The 20,327-nt window shown below is 42.8% G+C and overlaps 1 protein-coding gene and 1 pseudogene across 1 annotated transcript; one reads left to right on the top strand and one right to left on the bottom strand.

The window, feature by feature from the left end:
* The window catches only part of LOC111949563 (mitogen-activated protein kinase kinase kinase kinase 5-like), a 19,460-nt pseudogene extending 13,742 nt beyond the window's left edge, over positions 1–5,718 (bottom strand).
* Positions 5,719–10,188: 4,470 nt separating this feature from the next.
* Positions 10,189–20,318, top strand: LOC111949880 (eukaryotic translation initiation factor 3 subunit K). Its single transcript, XM_023967213.2, has 8 exons — positions 10,189–10,361; positions 10,769–10,867; positions 13,220–13,340; positions 19,058–19,135; positions 19,441–19,507; positions 19,606–19,683; positions 19,814–19,939; positions 20,172–20,318. The coding sequence occupies exons 1-8, from the start codon at positions 10,300–10,302 to the stop codon at positions 20,201–20,203; spliced, it is 663 nt and encodes a 220-aa protein (XP_023822981.1). The 5' UTR covers positions 10,189–10,299; the 3' UTR covers positions 20,204–20,318.
* The last annotated feature ends 9 nt before the right edge of the window (positions 20,319–20,327 follow it).

Raw genomic sequence — 20,327 nt, 5'->3', positions numbered from 1 at the left:
GCACAAAACTGCCCAAAAAGTTCTGGGACGCTGTAAAGTCCATGGAGAATAAGAGCACCTACTCCCAGCTGCCCACTGCACTGAGGCTAGGAAAACACTGTCACCACCGATACATCTACGATAATTGAGAATTTCCATAAGCATTTTTCTACGGCTGTGCCATGCTTTCACCTGGCTAACCCTACCCCGGTCACACAGCCCTGTATCCCCCCCCCCCCCCCCCCCCCCCCCCACCAAGCAACTTGCCCAAGCCTCCCCCATTTCTCCTTCACCCAAATCCAGATATCTTATGTTCTGAAAAGCTGCAAAATCTGGACCCCTACAAATCAGCTGGGCTAGACAATCTGGACCCTCTCTTTCTAAAATTATCACATGAAATTGTTGCAACCCCTATTACTAGCCTGTTTAACCTCTCTTTCGTATCGTCTGAGATCCCCAAAGATTGGAAAGCTGCCGTGGTCATCCCCCTCTTCAAAGGGGGGACACTCTACACCCAAACTGCTACAGACCTAATCTATCCTACCCTGCCTTTCTAAGGTCTTCGCAAGCCAAGTTAACAAACAGATCACGACCATTTCGAATCCCCACCGTACCTTTCTCCGCTTATGCAATCTGGGTTTCCGAGCTGTCTATGGGTGCACCTCAGCCACGCTCAAGTCCTAAACGATATCAAACCTGCCGTCGATAAGAGACAGATACTGTGCAGCTGCTATCATCAACCTGGCCAAGGCTTTCGACTCTGTCAATCACCACATTCTTATCGGCAGACTCAACAGCCTTGGTTTCTGAAATGACTGCCTCGCCTGGTTCACCAGATACTTCGTCAAAAGAGTTCAGTGTGTCAAATCGGAGGCCTTGTTGTCCAGACCTCTGGCAGTCTCTATGGGATGCCACAGGGTTCAATTCTCGGGCCGACTCAATGATGTGCGCTCTTGCTGCTGGTGATCTCTGTTCCACCTCTACACAGACGACACCATTCTGTATTACTTCTGGCTCTTCTTTGGACACTGTGTTAACTAACCTCCAGATGAGCTTCAATGCCATACAACTTTCCTTCCGTGGCCTCCAACTGCTCTCTTAAATGCAAGTAAAACTAAATGCATGCTCTTCAACCTAATCCAGCATCACTGCTCTGGATGGTTCCTGACTTTAGAATATGGACAACTAACAAATACCTAGGGTGTCTAGTTAGACTGTAAACTTCTCCATCCAGACTCACATTAAGCATCTCCCAATCCAAAATCGGCTTCCTATTTTGCAACAAAGCATCCTTCACTCATGCTGCCAAACATACCCTCGTAAAACTGACTATCCTGCCGATCCTTGACTTCGGCGATGTCATTTACAAAATAGCCTCCAACACTCTACTCAGCAAATTGAATGCAGTCTATCACAGTGCCATCCGTTTATCACTAAAAACCCATAACTACCCACACTGGACCTGTATGCTCTCGTGTGGCTGGCCCTCGCTTCATATCCATCGCCAAAACCCACTGCTCCAGGTCATCTATAAGTCTTTGCTAGGAAAGCCCCGCCTTATCTCAGCTCACTGGTCACCATAGAAGCACCTACCTGTAGCACGCGCTCCGGACGCAGGCAATGAGGCAGTGATCGCTGCGATCCTGGTTGAAGACAGCAGAGTTGTATTTGGAGGGCAGGTTGGTTAGGGTGACATCTATGAGGGTGCCCGTGTTTACGGATTTGGGTTTGTACCTGGTAGGTTCATTGATCATTTGCGTGAGATTGAGGGCATCAAGTTTAGATTGTAGGATGGCCGGGGTGTTAAGCATGTCCCAGTTTAGGATCATGTTGGGTCTATGAGTTTATGCTACAATTACTTTCCATTGAAGAAGTGTGTTCATTATCTGATGAGAGTTGAGTTGGTGTAGCTTTACTGTGGCGTTCACTGTTTTGTTTACTGCTCAAAAGGTCTGTGGTCTGCTGTGAGGAAACACCTACCAGGACTGCCCAGACTCTGTTAATTACTTCTGCATTGCCAAATCACAAAGCCTACACACACTAGAGCACACCAATGAGAGACCCTGTTTGTTGGTTGACACAACAACACTAAACATAGCCCCTGAATGTGCACAGTGGAAAGTAGACAGATAATAGGATGGGGTTGGCTGGTAGGGGGCTGGGTTGAGTGGAGAGAGATGGCCACTGAAGAAAAGCCACAAAACAAACAGTGCTCATCTCGCAGACCACTGGAAACGTTGTGATCGAAGCCAGGCAGTTTCCATGGTGACGTCAATGACCTTGTTGACAGACTGACACCACATAGATACACATGCAGACACTCACAAGGTCTTACACTCAGAGGACGAAGTGACAAATGTCTTAAGAAGCACAGCAGTCGATAATGATGAGTAACTTATGATCACTCAAATTAAATGTCTAAAAAGAGGCGAATGCAGAACATGTTTTGGATGAAAGACAGTGCAATGGTAAATGGTGATAGGTGACCTTTAAGAGTGTCACTGTGTTTGAACTTTAGGAACATCACAACTTAACTTCCTCCCAGTGGTACTTCACAAAGTAGAACTGTAGATCACCTCTCACCTTTTGTTTGGAAGAAYTTCTCCCTTCCTCTTACTCAGAGTTTCCCCAGTTAAAGTGATAAATCCCCCCCCCCCCCCACACAACACCACCACAGTCTCTACAGCTAACCTTGTGGGACACCAAAATTGGAAAACCCTTAGAAATAGCATTTGACCCTGTGGGGACTAACAAAATGTCTCCAGTTGGTCAAATTTTGGTTTGTCTACTGTTCTTGTGGGTACTTCTGGTCCCCACAAGTATAGTTAAACACGCCCACACACACACACACACACACACAACCTCTATTACTTGTGAAGTGTAAATTCTGTAAATACCAATGACTCTCTCACTTCTTTATTTTCACTTTCTGTCAAAGATTGCACCCGGCACAAAATGTCATTGCATTTTATTGGCAGAGACACATCACAATAACCCACTGTTTTCAGTATTATAAGTATTGTAGCTTGGCTGAAACTCAACCTTATCCTGTCCTTCGCGGAGTCAATGACTATGAGCCTGTGGGATAAATTCTATTGCAACGAAAACTTGAGAATTGTGTAAGTAGTTCTTCTGAATGTCACATCAGTAGCATCCCTGCCTACAAATGTAACAAGTCTACTTGCATAGGAGGGTAAATCCATTTGARTTCAATCACTTTTTGAAAGTATCCATAAATGTTTGCCCATGGAAGAAGTGGTCAGAAAATGACTTTTTGGACCTGAATTCCAAAACATTCAGGAGATAGAGGTGCTCAAATTTGACCCATTTTGCATACCCCACCATACCATGAGATATCCATGTCTTCATTACTGGAAAATACCAACGGTTGAATTTGATTTAATTTAAAAGCAAAATAGGTCAACTTTGAGCACCTTTATTTCTTGAATGTTTTGACATTCAGGTCCAAAAAAGTCACTTTCTGACCACTTCTACGATGGAAAAATACTGTATGTAAGGAAGGTTTAGTTCAAATCAAAAGGGGGTGTTATCAAAAAATGATTGAATTCAAATGGATTTACACTAGATAGAGGATAGGAGTTTAAGTTGAAAAAAAGGATTCTTAGTTCAATGTGTACCAAAAAATATTTTGCTTTTATGGAAGTGTGCCGAAGCAGAGGTGTTTACAGGAGGCCTAGGGACAGTTGGGAGGCCTGATAACAATGTAGTTCAACAGAGATGTACCCACAGTGATATTGTAGATACATAGAGTTCAAAATTACCAACCTATAAAAACCCACAGYTCTTTGAATTACTGAGAAGCATCATGTTGTTGCCCAACAAGAAAAACTAACATATGCATGCTAACCAAACCTATTCTCCCTCTCCCACACATGCTCACTCAAGGCTGGCCTGTTTCCCTGACACTGTGGGTAAGCAAAGTGCTGCATCTGCAGGTCTCCATCAGTGTTCAGTCTGCTTGTTGAATCAACACATAGGCCGGCTTCGAGGGTGGATGAGTGTATGTGTGTGTGCCTGTATGTGTCAGCTTGTGTGTATGCCCCTGTGGGTGAGTGTATGTATGTGAAAKCCCCTGTGGCTTCAGTGCTTTGAATGTGTATTTATTCCCATTCAACTGTTTGTTCGCAGACATTGCTACCATAAGTTGTTGAATAAATGCAAAGTACTGTGAAAATAGTGCAGAATCTACCGATGGCCTCCGTTTCTCTCTGGAGAGGAAGTGCGCTCCATATCCCCCCTACTTTGCATCAGTCACATGTACAGTGGACAAGCTCCTGAACACAGCAGCTGGCAAACTCTGCCAAAGCTTGTCCAGTAAGGCCATTTATGACATTATAAAATCTTTGTAATTCTTCTACAATACCATTATTGACATTGTAGAGTGTACCAGGATTCTGGAAAGTGCATAAATTCCACATAAGATACACAATTTACACAAAATGTTCCTTATGGAATAAAAGTGAAAATGGTGTGTTCCACATTGAATTCATGCTGTCCGTAGCAACTGAATTAAATGATCATGGCTGGTGCTGAATAGCACACTCATCATGTGGTGTTCAAACAGGTGCAAAACACACTGCATTTCTGCAAAGTTCTGTGACAGGAGACAATATGACTTATTCAGAGATCGAATGTGTCCTTGTAACTTGTAGGTAACAAGTGTTTCTGAAAGATACAGTTGGATATTGCCTCTCAACATCCATGCATATCAATGATGAGCTTCTGTATTTGTTTGAATGGATGTGATGTTCCAACTCACTTATTGGTCACATYCTTAGGCCCTATACTGATTCGAGGTAAACACAGTGTGTACCTAATGTGGTCACAATAAATGTTTCTTTTGGACAGTGAATTGACAGGTGACAGGTTGTCTTGTTCCAACACAGTTACTGACTTAGAACACATTCTGCCCATTAACAAAACTGCTACATACAAAGTCASAGTGTAACTGACTGGGGTTGAGCTGTGAGGGGTAAACACAACTGACCTCATGGTAAGAAAGACAACATAGATCAACCTTTATTCCCYGGTGAGCTATGAGCCAATCCTTCACTACTTGGGGAAACATATTCCACAGAATTGAGATAATAYACTTTCATGTAATACAAAGGGCCATATTCACTAACCAAAAGTGAAAGATGAAGAGAAAGGAAACCTGTGTATGAAAAAAATCTAAAATATCTGATCATATATGCTTTTTCGAAAACCACTTCCTTTTTTGAAACAGGAATTACAAAAAACTGAAGTCTAAACTTCCTGAGAATGTGAATAAACTAATCCAACAAGGTTAATTTACTTGCGACATGATTTAGGCCTACATGTAATCAAACCATAGCTTGCAGCCACAAATAAAATCTTCAAATTKAATATTTTATTGTAAATCAGACTATTGACAATCGAAACACAGGCCACCATGAGAAAYATCACAAAAAAGTAAAAAGCACAGCAACAAGGTAACATAAAACTCTCTGAAAATGTCCTGGTTGTGAGTTGTTTTTATCTCTGACCTTGTAAACCTCGCCATAGGTGCCTCCACCGACCCGGAGCAGAATCTCAAAGTCCTCCTGGGGGTTCCGGGTGGAGATGTCCAGTGCAGCCCGGTTCTGGGAGTCCATTACTCCTGGGGCATGGCGCAAACTCACACACACATACGCAAACTCCCTCCACTGACTACTGTTCCTGCTGCAGGCGCACAAACACCACTCTCTCTCACCTTCCTTCTTCACTCACCACTTAGACCCCCCTCCCCCTGGTCTCTTTCTTCTCTCTCTGTTGCATGCTCAGTGAAGCTCATTTACATTTACTCTGGTTTTATTTCCTGTTGGGTGTCAGTCTCTGAAGGTGTGAGTGTATGAGAGAGAGAGGGGTGGGGGGGAGAGACTTAGTTTCACCATTGTCTTTTTGACATTCTTTGTAGTGTGTGTGTGTGTGTGTGTGTGTGTGTGTGTGTGTGTGTGTATGTGTGTGTGTGTGTGTGTAGCTGCGTTACTCTTGTTCTCTGTGTGGGTTTTCTCTTGTCACTTGGGCATGCCTGCAGAAGTGTGAGCTACAAATATGCAATGCTGCTCTTGTTTGGAACCATTTATAATGGCCTGACTTCCTGTAGAGCAACAGTAGCATGTCGATACACATGAACAATTGCCATGCTTCAGAGTGGTAGAGATCATTAGCTAAAATATTATTGTCAATGAGGAAGATAAAAAAATTATATATATATATTGATTGAACTCTGACTACAAAAGGACATAAGTCAAATAAGAAATTAAAACGAAAATAAAAGAGAGGAAACATTTGCTGGACCTGCTGAGAGCACTAAAAGCGTTGTACTCTAATATGCCTCTACTGTTGTTAGAATGACAGCAGGTTATATGGCATGATAATGTCAAATCAAATATCACATGCGCCGAATACAACGGGTGTAGACTTTACCGTAAAATGCTTGCTTATGAGCCTTCCCCAACTACGCCAAATTAATAATAATAATAATTAACACAAGAGGAATAAAATACACAAGAATGGAGGTATATACAGGGAGTACCAGATCAATGTGCAGGGGTACGATGTATTTGAGCTAGATATGTACATGAAGGCAGGGTAAAGTGACTAGGCATCAGGATAGATAATAATAAAAGTAAAATAAAGAACAGACTAGCAGCAGCTTATGATGAATGTGAAAGTGTGCGTGCGGTATCGTTATTCGTGTGTGTTGTGTGTGTATTTAGAGCATGTGAATGTGTGTGGGTTTGTGTGAGTGTCAGTGTCAGTGTAGTGTGTGAGTGTATACAGTGCATTTGGAAAGTACTCAGACCCCTTAACATTTTCCACATTTTGTTATGTAGCCTTATTCTAAAATGGATTAAATAAAAACATTTCCTCATCAATCTACACACAATACTCCATAATAACAAAGCAAAGAGGTTTTTAGAAAATTCTGCTAATGTATTAAAAATGAAAAACTGAAATACCTTATTTACTTAAGTATTCATATCCTATGAGACTCAAAATTGAGCTCAGGTGCATCGTTTCCATTGATCATCCTCGAGATGTTTCTACAACTTGATTGGAGTCCACCTGTGGTAAATTCAATTGATTGGCCAGGATTTGGAAAGGCACACACCTGCCTATATAAGGTCCCACAGTTGACAGTGCATTTCAGAGCGAAAACCAGGCTATGAGGTCAATTCCTACGAAGGAATTGTTCGTAGYGCTCTGAGACAGGATTGTGTCGAGGAACAGATCTGGGAAGGATACCAAAACATTTCTGCAGCATTGAAGGGCCCCAAGAACAGTGGTCTCAATCATTCTTAAATGGAAGAAGTTTGGAACCACAAAGACTCAACCTAGAGCTGGCCGCCCCAGCCAAACTGAGAAATCGGGGGAGAAGAGGCTTGGTCAAGGAGGTGACCAAGAACCCGAAKCTCACTCTGACAGAGCTCTAGAGTTCCTCTCTGGAGATGGGAGAACCTTCCAGAAGATCATCAAGGATGATCAATGGAAACAGGATGCACCTGAGCTCAATTTCGAGTCTCATAGCAAAGGGTATGAATACTTATGTGAATAAGGTATTTCTGTTTTTTTTTTTATATACATTTGCAAAAATGTCTAAACCTGTTTTTGCTTTGTCACAATGGGGTATTGTATGTAGATTGATGAAGATTTTATTTTTTATTTAATCCATTTTAGAATAAGGCTGTATTGTAACAAAATGTGGAAAAAGAGAAGGGTTCTGAATATTTTCAGAATGCACTGTAGTCCAGGTAACCATTTAATTAACTATTGTGTTGTAGACRAGTGAGTGCACACATTTTGCATTAGTTGTCACATATCATTCATTTAGAAAAGTCTGACATTTAACACCCCGCCCCCTGCCYGGTCTTTGCCACCCCCTGTCTGAGCATACAAGCACGCCCACAGTGTGTCTGTCAAAAGCCATAGCACAAACAACCACTGGTGTTAGACGTACACTAAAGTATGCTCGTCGAACATCTCATTTCAAAATCATGGGCATTAATATGGAGTTGGTCCCCCTTTGCTGCTATAACAGCCTCCACTCTTCTGGGAAGGCTTTTCACTCGATTTCATTCAACCACAAGAGCATTAGTGAGGACGGGCACTGGTGTTGGGTGATTAGACCTGGCGGAGTCGGAGTTCCAATTCATCCCAAAGGTGTTTGATGGGGTTGAGGTCAGGGCTCTGTGCGGGCCAGTTAAGTTCTTCCACACCGATCTCGACAAAGCATTTCTGTATGGACCTCACTTTGTGAACGGGGGCATTGTCCTGCTGAAACAGGAAAGGGCCTTCCCCAAACTGTTGCCACAAAGTTGGAAGCACAGAATTGTCTAGAATATWATTGTATGCTGTAGCATTAAAATGTCCCTTTACTGGAACTAAGGGGCCTAGCCCGAACCATGAAAAACAGCCCCAGACCATTATTCCTCCTACACCAAACTTTACATTTGGCACTATGCATTGGGACAGGTAGCGTTCTCCTAGCATCTGCCAAACCCAGATTCGTCTGTCAAACTGCCAGATGGTGAAGCGTGATTCATCACTTTAGAGTCCAATGGCGGTGAGCTTTACACCACTCTAGCCGACGCTTGGCATTGCGCATGGTGATCTTAGGCTTGTGTGCGACTGCTCGACCATGGAAACCCATTTAATGAAGCTCCAGACGAACAGTTATTTTGCTWACTTTGCTTCCAGTTTGGAACTCGGTAGTGTTGCAACCGAGGAGACGATTTTTACGCGCTGTGCGCTTCAGCATTTTGCAGTCCCGTTCTGTGAGCTTGTGTGGCCTACCACTTCGCGGCTGAGCCGTTGTTGCTCCTAGATGTTTCCACTTCACAATAACAGCATTTACAGTTGACCGGGGCAGCTCTAGCAGGGCAGACATTTGACGAACTGACTTGTTGGAAAGGTGAYATCCTAGGACGGTGCCACGTTGAAAGTCACTGAGCTCTTCAGTAAGGCCATTCTACTGCCAATGTTTGTCTATGGAGATTGCATGGCTGTGTGCTCGATTTTATACACCTGTCAGCAACGGTGTGGCTGAAATAGCCGAATCCACTAATTTGAAGGGGTGTCCACGTATATGTATGTATATATATATATATATATATATATATATATATATAGTGTAGGCATATAGCAAGCAACCTCAGATGCCCTTCTGTTGTTCAAATGAAGGTTAATTAAGGTGTAGGGGATGACATGGCTGATGATCAGGTTTAAAATGAGACTATATGGCGTTAGTTGTGGTATGCATACAACAGTGTGCACTAACTGATAATAGACATCTCACTTTATAATGAGAATTGGCCATAAATGGAAGTAATGTCTTGCACTTGTGCAGTCCCCTAGAAACCACACATTACCACTGAAAAATATATAACTGTTGCATAAGGCATAGGCGTTGTGTCACATACCACATTCCCTAGGGCAGGATTCCCCAACTGGTGGTTTTATTTGGCCCCCCAAGTTTTCTGAGCAAATTTTTTTCATTGTTGGACATGAAAAACACCAGGAAATCAACTCCATGTAATTTTAATTTTGGAAATCTGTTCCCAAGTATTTTCACGCAAAATAGAGAGCAACATGTGATCGTAATTMTGTTTTTGTCAAATATTATATATGTTTGGGATTATTRCGGTCAAATTGCAGTCTACAAATGACTTGTAGTTATGTTCCGGACCCCCGACCATCCGCTCAGGAAGAAAATCGGCCCGCGGATGAATCTAGTTGCTGATCCCTGCTCTAGTGGTAATTCTGTTCGCTAATTACCACAACATTACAACTATAGAGCATATTACAATRTGAGAACAATAATACATCTACTGATTTTACAGCAACCAACATATTTATCTTCCTAGTTCATACTCCATCACAACAATAGAAGGCAGTGAAATTACCATGCATCTGTCATTTTGTTTGCGTAGGAACCAAGTTATTTGAACCAATGTGGTTTCAGTCTATTGAAAATAGTGGAAGTAAAACCATCACATTTACGCTCCTCGGTACATTCACGTCATTCGAAACGTTTGTCAATTGTAATATAGTGCATATATTTGGCCATTCGTCTATATGCTCACAAATGAAACATACTGATCTGTTGATTTAGGCTGTCTCCAATGCATGTTTCAGAGACATGTCCTGTGGTCCGTCAGTAATCCAACTTCCCGTTTACGTCACGTCATCTCAGCCCTTTTCGTCCTTTTCTCCCTCCGCTCGCTCTCTTTTCGGTCCACGTGCGGATGTTTTAGATTTTAGAATCAAAAAGACCGCAATAAGAGTTTGGACCAAATGGCGTCATCATTCGAGCAGATGAGAGCTAACGTGGGAAAGCTCTTACGAGGAATTGATAGGTATGGAGACTTGTTTGATAAATACTATCTTAGCTAGCCCATTGTTTGCTAGCTACCTGCTGCTACGTAATGCTAGCAACATGTGATTGTTTGAAATTATGCAGAAAGTTTGTTATCTGTTTAATTTATTAGACATATCTAACGACGTGCAGGTGTCACAAACCTTTGGTTTACCTAATGTAACTTGTACGCGTTAGCTAGCAAGGTACAACTGYTTGTACCGGTAAACTTTAAGCTAACGTTAGTTAGCACAACAACATTATTTGACAGCTCGTTGGTTGTAATGCAGATTGATTGGATCTCTGCAAGTTTTTGCACAACGTGTTGTAGTTCAAGTAGTTAGCTAGTTGTGTCGGTTATCTGTTGAATCCATGCCCTTATGTTACATTGTTTATGATCTCTTTCAGATACAACCCAGAGAACCTGGCAACATTGGAACGCTACGTGGAAACACAAGTTAAAGAAAATGCCTACGACCTAGAGGCCAATTTGGCTATCCTCAAATTGTGAGTCACCCTACCTCTGCCTGTCTGACTACTGTCACGTTTGTTAGGCCTGTAAAAAATAGTTAACTTATGTAGTTCCATTTTCTTGCTAGGTGGTAGGTAGCCCTTGATCATGACTCTGTTCCATTACATTACACATAAGAGTCATTGGACAAAGGCTTCTTCTGTACAGTGGAGTTTTGTTAAGAGCCCCTGCGCTCAATAAGAAAATGAGCAGGCGTCGCTTGCGGTACTGTTTTGGGAGCATAAGGACCTTATCTTTCATATCAACAAGAAATAATATTCAATATATTGATACACCTTGATAGGGTTCCCACACGGCCATATCTCCATATAACATTGCGTGTTTTCACAAGACAGAGGTTGACCACCTGTGCTAATTAGCTATCTAGTAGTGATGTAATGGTACACTGATAATCATCAGTCGCYGGTTCAAATGTTTAAKATGCGAGTKCATCAGTCTGCGGGAGCCCAAATCGATCCAAATGGAACATCCATTGGTAAGAAACCCGATTCAAATAAAAAAATCTGCCTTATTCCCAAAATAACTCTAATCTGTTGTGACTGATCAGATGCGTCCTCTCCTTCAACCTATCAAACTGTTGTGCATGTATGACATTGATCTACAAGTCAGATAACTGTGTACAGTGCGAGAGACGCAGCTGCTCGCGCCAATGAGCTAGGTTTACACTGTGCTAATATTTGTAGACTACATCTCCGAGTCTGAAAAATAATGTTGGCTGCGACTGTGATAAAATAGGTTAACTTCTCTGAGATATGTGGGATGGTAGTGTCCCACCTGGCCAACAGCCAGTGAAGTTGCAGGGTGCCAAATTCAAAACAACAAATCTCATAATWAAAATTCCTCAAACATACAAGTATTATACACCATTTTTAAAGATAAACTTCTTGTTAATCCAGCCACAGTGTCTGATTTCAAAAAGGCTTTACGGCGAAGGAACACTTTTGGATTATGTTAGGTCAGCGCCTAGCCACAGAAAAACATACAGCCAAGAAGGAGAGGTGTCACAAAAGACAGAAATAGCGTTAAAATTAATCACTAACCTTTGATCTTCACTGGGTGGCACTCCCAGGACTCCATGTTAGACAATAAATGTGTGTTTTGTTCGATAAAGTTCATCTTTATGTCCAAAAACCTCATTTGAAATTGGTGCTTTATGTTTAGAAATGCATTATCTCAAACAAACATCTGGTGAAAGTGCAGAGAGCCACATCAAATTACAGAAATATTGTGTTAAACACACAATTAAAGATAAACTTGTCCTTAATGCAACCGCTGTGTCAGATTTCAATAAAGTTTTACGGTAAAAGAACATGAAATTATGTTAGGTCAGCGCCTAGCCACAGAAAAACATACAGCMATTTTCCAACCAAGGAGAGGTGTCACAACTCAGAAATAGCGCTATAAATATTMACTTACCTTTGATCTTCATCGGAATGCAATCCCAGGAATCCTAGTTCCACAATAAATTTTAAAGTCCATCATTTATGTCCAAATACCTCCTTTTTATTCACAAGGCGCGGGCACTTAGTTCAGACAAAGTCAAAACAGTTCCATTRCACTTCGTAGAAACATGTCAAACGATGTATATAATCAATCTTTAGGATGTTTTTATCATAAATCTTCAATAATATTCCAACCGGACAATTCCTTTGTCATTAGAAATGAAAAGGAACGGAGCTCGCTCTCACGGCGGCGCGCGTGACTTAGCTCATGGCATTCTACCAGACAGCTCTTATTCGGCATCCCTTCATAGTAGAAGCCTGAAACAAAGTTCTAAAGACTGGTGACATCTAGTGGAAGCCTTAGGAAGTGCAATATGACCCCATAAACACTGTATATTGGATAGGCAATCACTTGAAAAACTAAACYTCAGATTTCCCACTTCCTGGTTGTTTTTTTYCCTCAGGTTTTTGCCTGCCATATTAGTTCTGTTATACTCACAGACATCATTCAAACAGTTTTAGAAACTTCAGAGTGTTTTCTATCCAAATCTACTAATTATATGCATATTCTAGCTTTTGGGCCTGAGTAGCAGGCAGTTTACTCTGGGCACCTTATTCATCCAAGCTACTCAATACTGCCCCCCAGTCCCAAATAAGTTTTTAACAGTGTACAGTRTGTGTATTTTAGTATTTGTGAAATTATTTTAATGTGATATGAAGGTAAAGGGCTTTGTTTATAGAACAGTATCATAATGAGAACTGATTCACATGTAGATGGTGTATTTCGCTATTTTGGCTGCCAGAGCCAGTCTACCTATGATTCTTGGGCTAGCAGAACACCACTCATGGCTATATCAGTAAGAGATGCTGTTCTTGTTCCTGTAGGTACCAGTTCAACCCTGCCTATTTCCAGGTCACAGTGACGTCGCAGATTCTGCTCAAGGCCCTGACCAACCTACCACACACAGACTTTACTCTGTGCAAGTGCATGATTGACCAGACACACGTATCCTTTTGGTGCTCAGTATAATCTAGTAGTATAATCCTGCAACAAGTACAATTTGTCCACTTCTGTACTCCCTGTCATTAAAACCATTGACAATCATTTAGGCTTGGGCGGTATTTTATAAAATCTTTATTTAACTAGGCAAGTCAGTTAAGAAAAAATTGTTATTTACAATGACGACCTAGGAACAGTGGGTTAAGGTATACTGTATTCCCGGGGTATTTGGAAATGCCCACGGGATGTTTTTTTCAATGCTGTGAACTATTTCTTTGAAATGTTTTATATGAATATTTGTAGCTACTTAAGTAAATACCTGCGGTCAACTTGTGCAATACGTTAGGAGATAAWGAAGATTGTGTTCTTCATTTCTCCTGTCAAGTTTTCATTATGAAACTTACCGGTAGTCCCCAGTCATATGTTTGTTTTACATTTACACAACGATGAGAGACCGGAGCCTTGTGAGTCAATCGCTGTTGTGCAGCATGCGACAGCTGATTTAGTTACAGTATGGAATTCACAACTAAATGTTTGCCAGCTAGATATCTTATAACTAATAAGTTAACTGTCTAAAATGTGCTAAATGCTCTAGTTGTGCATTTGGTTTACTAATTTCGGCTTCCGAGTGACGCAGCGGTCTAAGGCACTGCATCTCMGTGCTAGAGGCGTCACTAMAGACCGTGGTTCGATTCCAGGCTGTATCACAGCCGGCCGTGATTGGGAGTCCCATAGGGCGGCGCACAATTTGGCCCAGTGTCGTCCGGTGTAGGCCTTCATTGTAAATAAGAATTTGTTCTTAACTGATTTGCCTAGTTAAATTAGGTTAAATTCAATGTAAATAAAAAAAGCGGTCATCACCATTAACTTGGACATCTGCCAGCCTCAGCCCGGTCAATTCCTGCCAGTCTGCATAGCGCGATATCAACCCAGAKCATATCGGACTGMTTTTCTCTGCCACATCTCCGGATTCCTACTGCAAGCTCTGAACCTTTACTCCGGATCATCACAGCTAGCTAGCTGCTATCCGAATGGTTACTCCTGGCTAACGTCTCTGTCCCGAMGCAAGCACCAGTTAGCCTGGAGCTAGCCTCGAGCTAGGCCCATCTCCCGGCTAGCCGAAGAAATCCATCAGACAATTCCTGGGCTTCAATTACCTCTTTTGCCAATTGGCCTCGACCCTTTGCTGCCGACACRGAGCCCCTCCGATCTATCACAACTGGTCTGCCAACGTAACCATCCGAGGGGGTTTCAACAGGCTCTCCCATTGCGACCTCCCCCTGAGGCCCATCTGCTAGCCTGCTAGCCACGGCCTGCTAGCTGTCTGAATCGCCTTGTCTCCAGYTCGCCTAGCTACTCAGTGGACCCAATGATCACTCGGCTACATATGCCTCTCCCTAATGTCAATATGCCTTGTCTATTGCTGTTTTGGTTTGTGATTTTTGTCTTATTTCACTGTAGAGCCTCCAGCCCTGCTCAATATGCCTTAGYTAGCCCTTTTGTTCCACCCCCCACACATGCAGTGACCTCACCTGGCTTAAATGGTGCCTCTAGAGACAAAACCTCTCTCATTGTCACTCAATGCCTAGGCTTACCTCCACTGTACTCTCATCCTACCATACAGTACATTATGCCTTGACTCTTTTCTTCCGCGCCCAGWAATCTGCTCCTTTTACTCTCTGTTCCGAACGCACTAGACGACCAGTTATCTTAGCCTTTAGCCGTACCCTTATCMTACTCCTCCTCTGTTCCTCTGGTGATGTAGAGGTTCACAGGCCCTGCAGCCCCCAGCATCACTCCCATTCCCCAGGCGCTCTCATTTGTTGACTTCTGTAACCGTACAAGCGTTGGTTTCATGCATGTTAACATTAGAAGCCTCCTCYCTAAGTTTGTTTTATTCACTGCTTTAGCACACTCTGCCAACCTGGATGTCCTAGCCCGTGTCTGAATCCTGGCTTAGGAAGGCCACCAAAAATCCTGAAATTTCCATCCCTAACTATAACATTTTCCGACAAGATAGAACTGTCAAAGGGGGCGGAGTTAATCTGCAGAGTTCTGTCATACTATCMAGGTCTTTGCCCAAACAATKCGAGCTTCTACTTTTAAAAATCCACCTTTCCAGAAACAAGTCTCTCTCACCGTTGCCGCTTGTTATAGACCCCCTTCAGCCCCCAGCTGTGCCCTGGACACCATATGTGAATTGATTGCCCCCCATCTATCTTCAGAGTTCGTACTGTTAAGTGACCTAAACTGGGACATGCTTAACACCCCGGCCATCCTACAATCTAARCYWGATGCCCTCAATCTCACACAAATAATAAAGGAACCTACAAGGTACAACCCTAAATCCGTAACCATGGGCACCCTCTTAGATATCATCCTGACCAATGTACCCTCTAAATACACCTCTGCTGTCTTCAACCAGGATCTCATCCTGTGGCATTCTGAATTAGCATCGAATAACCAATATACTCAGTCAGTTAGGAAAGCTAAGGCTAGCTTTTTCGTTCAAATATTTTTTATTGACACACACACAGGCATGGTGTATAGGTATGAAAGGCAGGTATACAATTTTTAACTAAACATAAAAGAGCAGACAGAAATAAAAAGATCCAGAGTTCTGGGTACAAAACAATTATTACAAAACAAGACATACAAAACAAGGACAGGTAGAAAGAAAGAGGGTGGGTGTCACCCCCCCCTTATTCCCCCTTATACCCCTCCCCGCTGCTCGGGTGGCGGTGCCAGCACGTGCTGCCCAGAGGTGGATTAAAATATTACAATGGAGAGTGCGTTAAAAAGTACAAATACACGGCGCGAATGGTCAAGTAAGAGAGGAAAGGCTGCCAGATCTGATCAAATGTTAATAATTTATTGTTCAGAATATATCTAATCCTTTCTAAGTGTAAGTGTTTGCCAATTCGCTGAGCCATAATTTGGTAGTGGGCGCTTCCCTCTTTTTCCAGAACAACAAGATTCGTTTTTTTGCCGAAATGAGACTGTAAGAGATGAGTTGTTTTTGGGGGTTGGTTAGTCCGATTAGGGAATCAGACACTCCCAGGATTATCAGAAGCGGGTCTGGGTCAATTGAAGTCTCCAGAACTTCAGAGAGGATCCTAAAAATTCCAACACAAGTAACCATGCAAGCTAGAGCATAGGGCAAAGCAGTGGGTAGTGTACCTGTGCAGCCTGACATTTATACACATAGGGGATGTATCAGGAAATATCCTATGCAGTTTGGTTTTGGAATAGTGTAATCTGTGTAATACCTTGAATTGTATGAGCCGATGTCTGGAGTTAATGGAGCAGGTGTGGATATATTCCAAGCTATCTTCCCAGTCTGCCATCAATGTCAGTCCTAGTTCTTCCTCCCAAGGCTAGCTTTTTCAAACAGAAATTTGCTTCCTGTAGCACTAATTCCGAAAAGTTTTGGGACGCTGTAAAGTCCAAGGAGAATTATAACCACCTCCTCCAGCTGCCCACTGCACTGAGGCTAGGAAACACTGTCACCACCGATGATTATCGTAGTTTAAATCATTTCAATAAGCATTTTTCTAGGCTGGCCATGCTTTCCACCTGGCTACCCCATCCCCGGCCAACATCTCAGCACCCCCTGCAGCAACTTGTCCCCCGCCGCTTCTCCTTCACCCAAATCCAGACAGCTGATGTTCTGAAAGAGCTGCAAAATCTGGATCCCTACAATCAGCTGGGCTAGACAATTTGGACCTCTCTTTCTAAAATTATCAGCCGAAATTGTTGCAACCCTAGCCTAACTAGCCTATTCAACCTCTTTCGTATCGTCTGAGATCCCCAAAGATTGGAAAGCTGCCGCGGTCATCCCCCTCTACAAAGGGGGAGACACTCTAGACCCTAACTGCTAACAGACCTATATCTATCTACCCTACTTTTCTAAGGTCTTCGAAGCCAAGTTAACAAAACAGATCACTGACCATTTCGAATCCCGCCATACATTCTCCGCTATGCAATCTGGTTTCCGAGCTGGTCATGGGTGCACCTCAGCCACGCTCAAGTTCCTAAACGATAACCGCCATCGATAAGAGACAGTACTGTGCAGCCGTCTTCATCGACTCTGTCGATCACCGTATTCTTATTGGCAGACTCAACAGCCTTGTCTTCTCAAATGACTGCCTCGCCTGGTTCACCAACTACTTCTCAGAAAGAGTTCAGTATGTCAAATCGAGGGCCTGTTGTCCAGACCTCTGGCAGTCTCTATGGGGGTGCCACGGGGTTCAATTCTCAGGCTGACTCTTTTCTCTGTATACATCAATGATGTCGCTCTTGCTGCTGGTGATTCTCTATACATCTGGCCCTTCTTTGGATACTGTGCTAACAAACCTCCAAACGAGCTTCAATGCCATACAACATCCTTCCGTGGCCTCCAACTGCTTTTAAATGTTAGTAAATCTAAGTGCATGCTCTTAAACCGATCGCTGCCCGCACCCTTTGCCCGACTATCATCGCTACTCTGGACGGTTCTGACCTAGAATATGTGGACAACTACCAATACCTAGGTGTCTGGCTAGACTCTAAACTCTCCTTCCAGACTCAGCATTAAAACATCTCCAATCCAAAATTAAATCTAGAATCGGCTTTTCCTATTTCACACCAGCTCCTTCAACTCATGCTGCCAAACATACCCCTCGTAGATTAACATATCCTACAATCTTTGACTTCGGCATGTCATTTACAAAATTAGCCTCCAACACCAGCAAATTGGATGTGTCTATCACCGTGCCATCCGTTTTGTTCACCGAAAACGCACCATATACTACCCACCACTTCGACCTGTATGCTCTCGTTGGCTGGCCCTCACTACATATCCGTCGCCAAACCCACTGGCTCCAGGTCATCTATAAGTCTTTGCTAGGTAATACACCCGYTCCTGCAGGTATATTGCACTGGTCACCCCCAAAGCCAACACTTCCTTTGGCTGCCTTTCCTTCCAGTTCTCTGCTGTCAATGACTGAAACGAATTGCAAAAATCTCTGAAGCTGGAGTCTTATCTCCCTCTAACTTTAAGCATTAGCTGTCTGAGCAGCTTACCCATCACTGTACCTGTACACAGCCAATCTGTATATAGCACACCCGACTACCTCATCCCCATATTATTACTTGCCCTCTTGCACCCCAGTATCTCTACTTGCACATCATCATCTGCACATCTATCACTCCAGTATTAATGCAACATTTTAATTATTTAGCCTCTATGGCCAATTTATTGCCTACCTCCCTACTCTTCTACATTTGCACACACTGTACATAGATTTTTCKATTTTTATTTTCTATTGTGTTATTGACTGTTAGTTTATGTGCAACTCTGTTGTTTTTGTCGCACTATTTTGCTTTATCTTGGCCAGGTCGCAGTTGTAAATGAGAACTTGTTCTCAACTAGCCTACCTGGTTAAATAAAGGTTGTGTGTGTGTATAAAATGTTTGCAAAGTACTTGTTAGCATTGCTAACCTTCGGATTACAAAGGCTCATTGGGGTTTGAAAATAGCACCCCTTGTGTTCAGTGCTGGTATTAGAGAATACCTGGTATTGCCCAAGGTCGGTATGGCAATTTGTATACCGCCCAAGCCTATMATTTGTTTTGGTTGATTGTTGTTTTCTGGGGTTTGTGTTGGAGTAATGGTGTGGATATTAGTCATATGTAGCCAGTTGTTTGCGCTGTGTGTGGTGCCTTTCCTTGACTAGAGTGAAGCAACAGGAGGAGCGCCCCATTAGGCARATCCTGTACCTGGGGAACCTCCTGGAGACCTGCCATTTCCAGTCCTTCTGGGTATACACAATACATATCCCTTTTTGTCTCTGTCTTTTTGTTTCACCGGCCTTTTGCCCTGCTCATTTCACTCAATTTTCCAGTCATTGTTAGATCATTTTTTTGGGATCATATCCTGACATGGAGCGGTTCCAAACAGAACGTTGAGGTTAAAGCATGACTGTACATTGTGACTTGAGCTGGGAACGGATGGCTGTGCTAATAGACAACCCCGRTCATGACTTCATTACATCTTTATGAAATGTGACCTCCAGTTCTGATGGTATGATTGTATGGTACTCATTCCTTTGTGTCTGTCACAACAGTCCAGTCTGGAGGAGAACAGGGAATTCATTGACGGCATCACAGGCTTTGAGGACTCCGTGCGCAAGTGTGAGTAGAATATTTGGAAATCAAGTTGAGTTGCCGACTGCATAATATTGCAATTAAAAACGTGATGATAGSTTGTTTAACTGCTGCTCTCTCCACAGTTATCTGCCATGTGGTTGGAATCACATACCAGAACATTGAGCATCGACTTCTGGCTGAGATGCTGGGTGACCCCCTTGGTAAGGCCATTCATTTCAAATGTATATCTTTTGGAGAGATGTCCTATTGATTTTCTTTCTTTGTGACTGTTAAGTATCTAAGTCAAATCCCACTTCCCCCTGCTCAGTTGACTTCCTGCTCCCCATACAGACACACAGGTGAAGGTGTGGATGAGCAAGTACGGGTGGACGGAGAACGWGGAAGGGCAGATCTTCATCTTTAACCAGGAGGAGAGCGTCAAGCCCAAGAACATTGTTGAAAAGATTGACTTTGAGAGTGAGTGTTTCCTTGTCTTGTTTGCTGGTGTCCAGTGATGTCGCTTTGTTTTGTCTGTCTGTAGTCACTTTTAGCATACATTTTCAAAGTTCAACTTCCTTCCACCCCCTCCCCCTTGTCAGTGTARCTTTATGTAACCTAAGACTTTTCATGGAAATACAATTTTGTTGACATTCTTTGTTTTCTCCTTTACTCTCCTGTGTTTTCCTTTGTTTCTGTCCCTCTTCCACAGGTGTATCCAGCATCATGGCCACTTCTCAGTGATATCCAGACACATCTACTACACAAACACTCCGAATGCACCAAAAAAATTCAACCAGACAGAAGTACATATACCACAAACCAGCGTTTCACAATAAATGTTAATTATCCATTCATACTCAGGCCC

The sequence above is a fragment of the Salvelinus sp. IW2-2015 genome, linkage group LG22 (genome assembly GCF_002910315.2).
Source record: "Salvelinus sp. IW2-2015 linkage group LG22, ASM291031v2, whole genome shotgun sequence".
NCBI lineage: Eukaryota > Metazoa > Chordata > Actinopteri > Salmoniformes > Salmonidae > Salvelinus > Salvelinus sp. IW2-2015.
The sequence above is the reverse complement of the archived record's forward strand: the minus strand, read 5'-3'. Positions and strand labels throughout refer to the sequence as shown.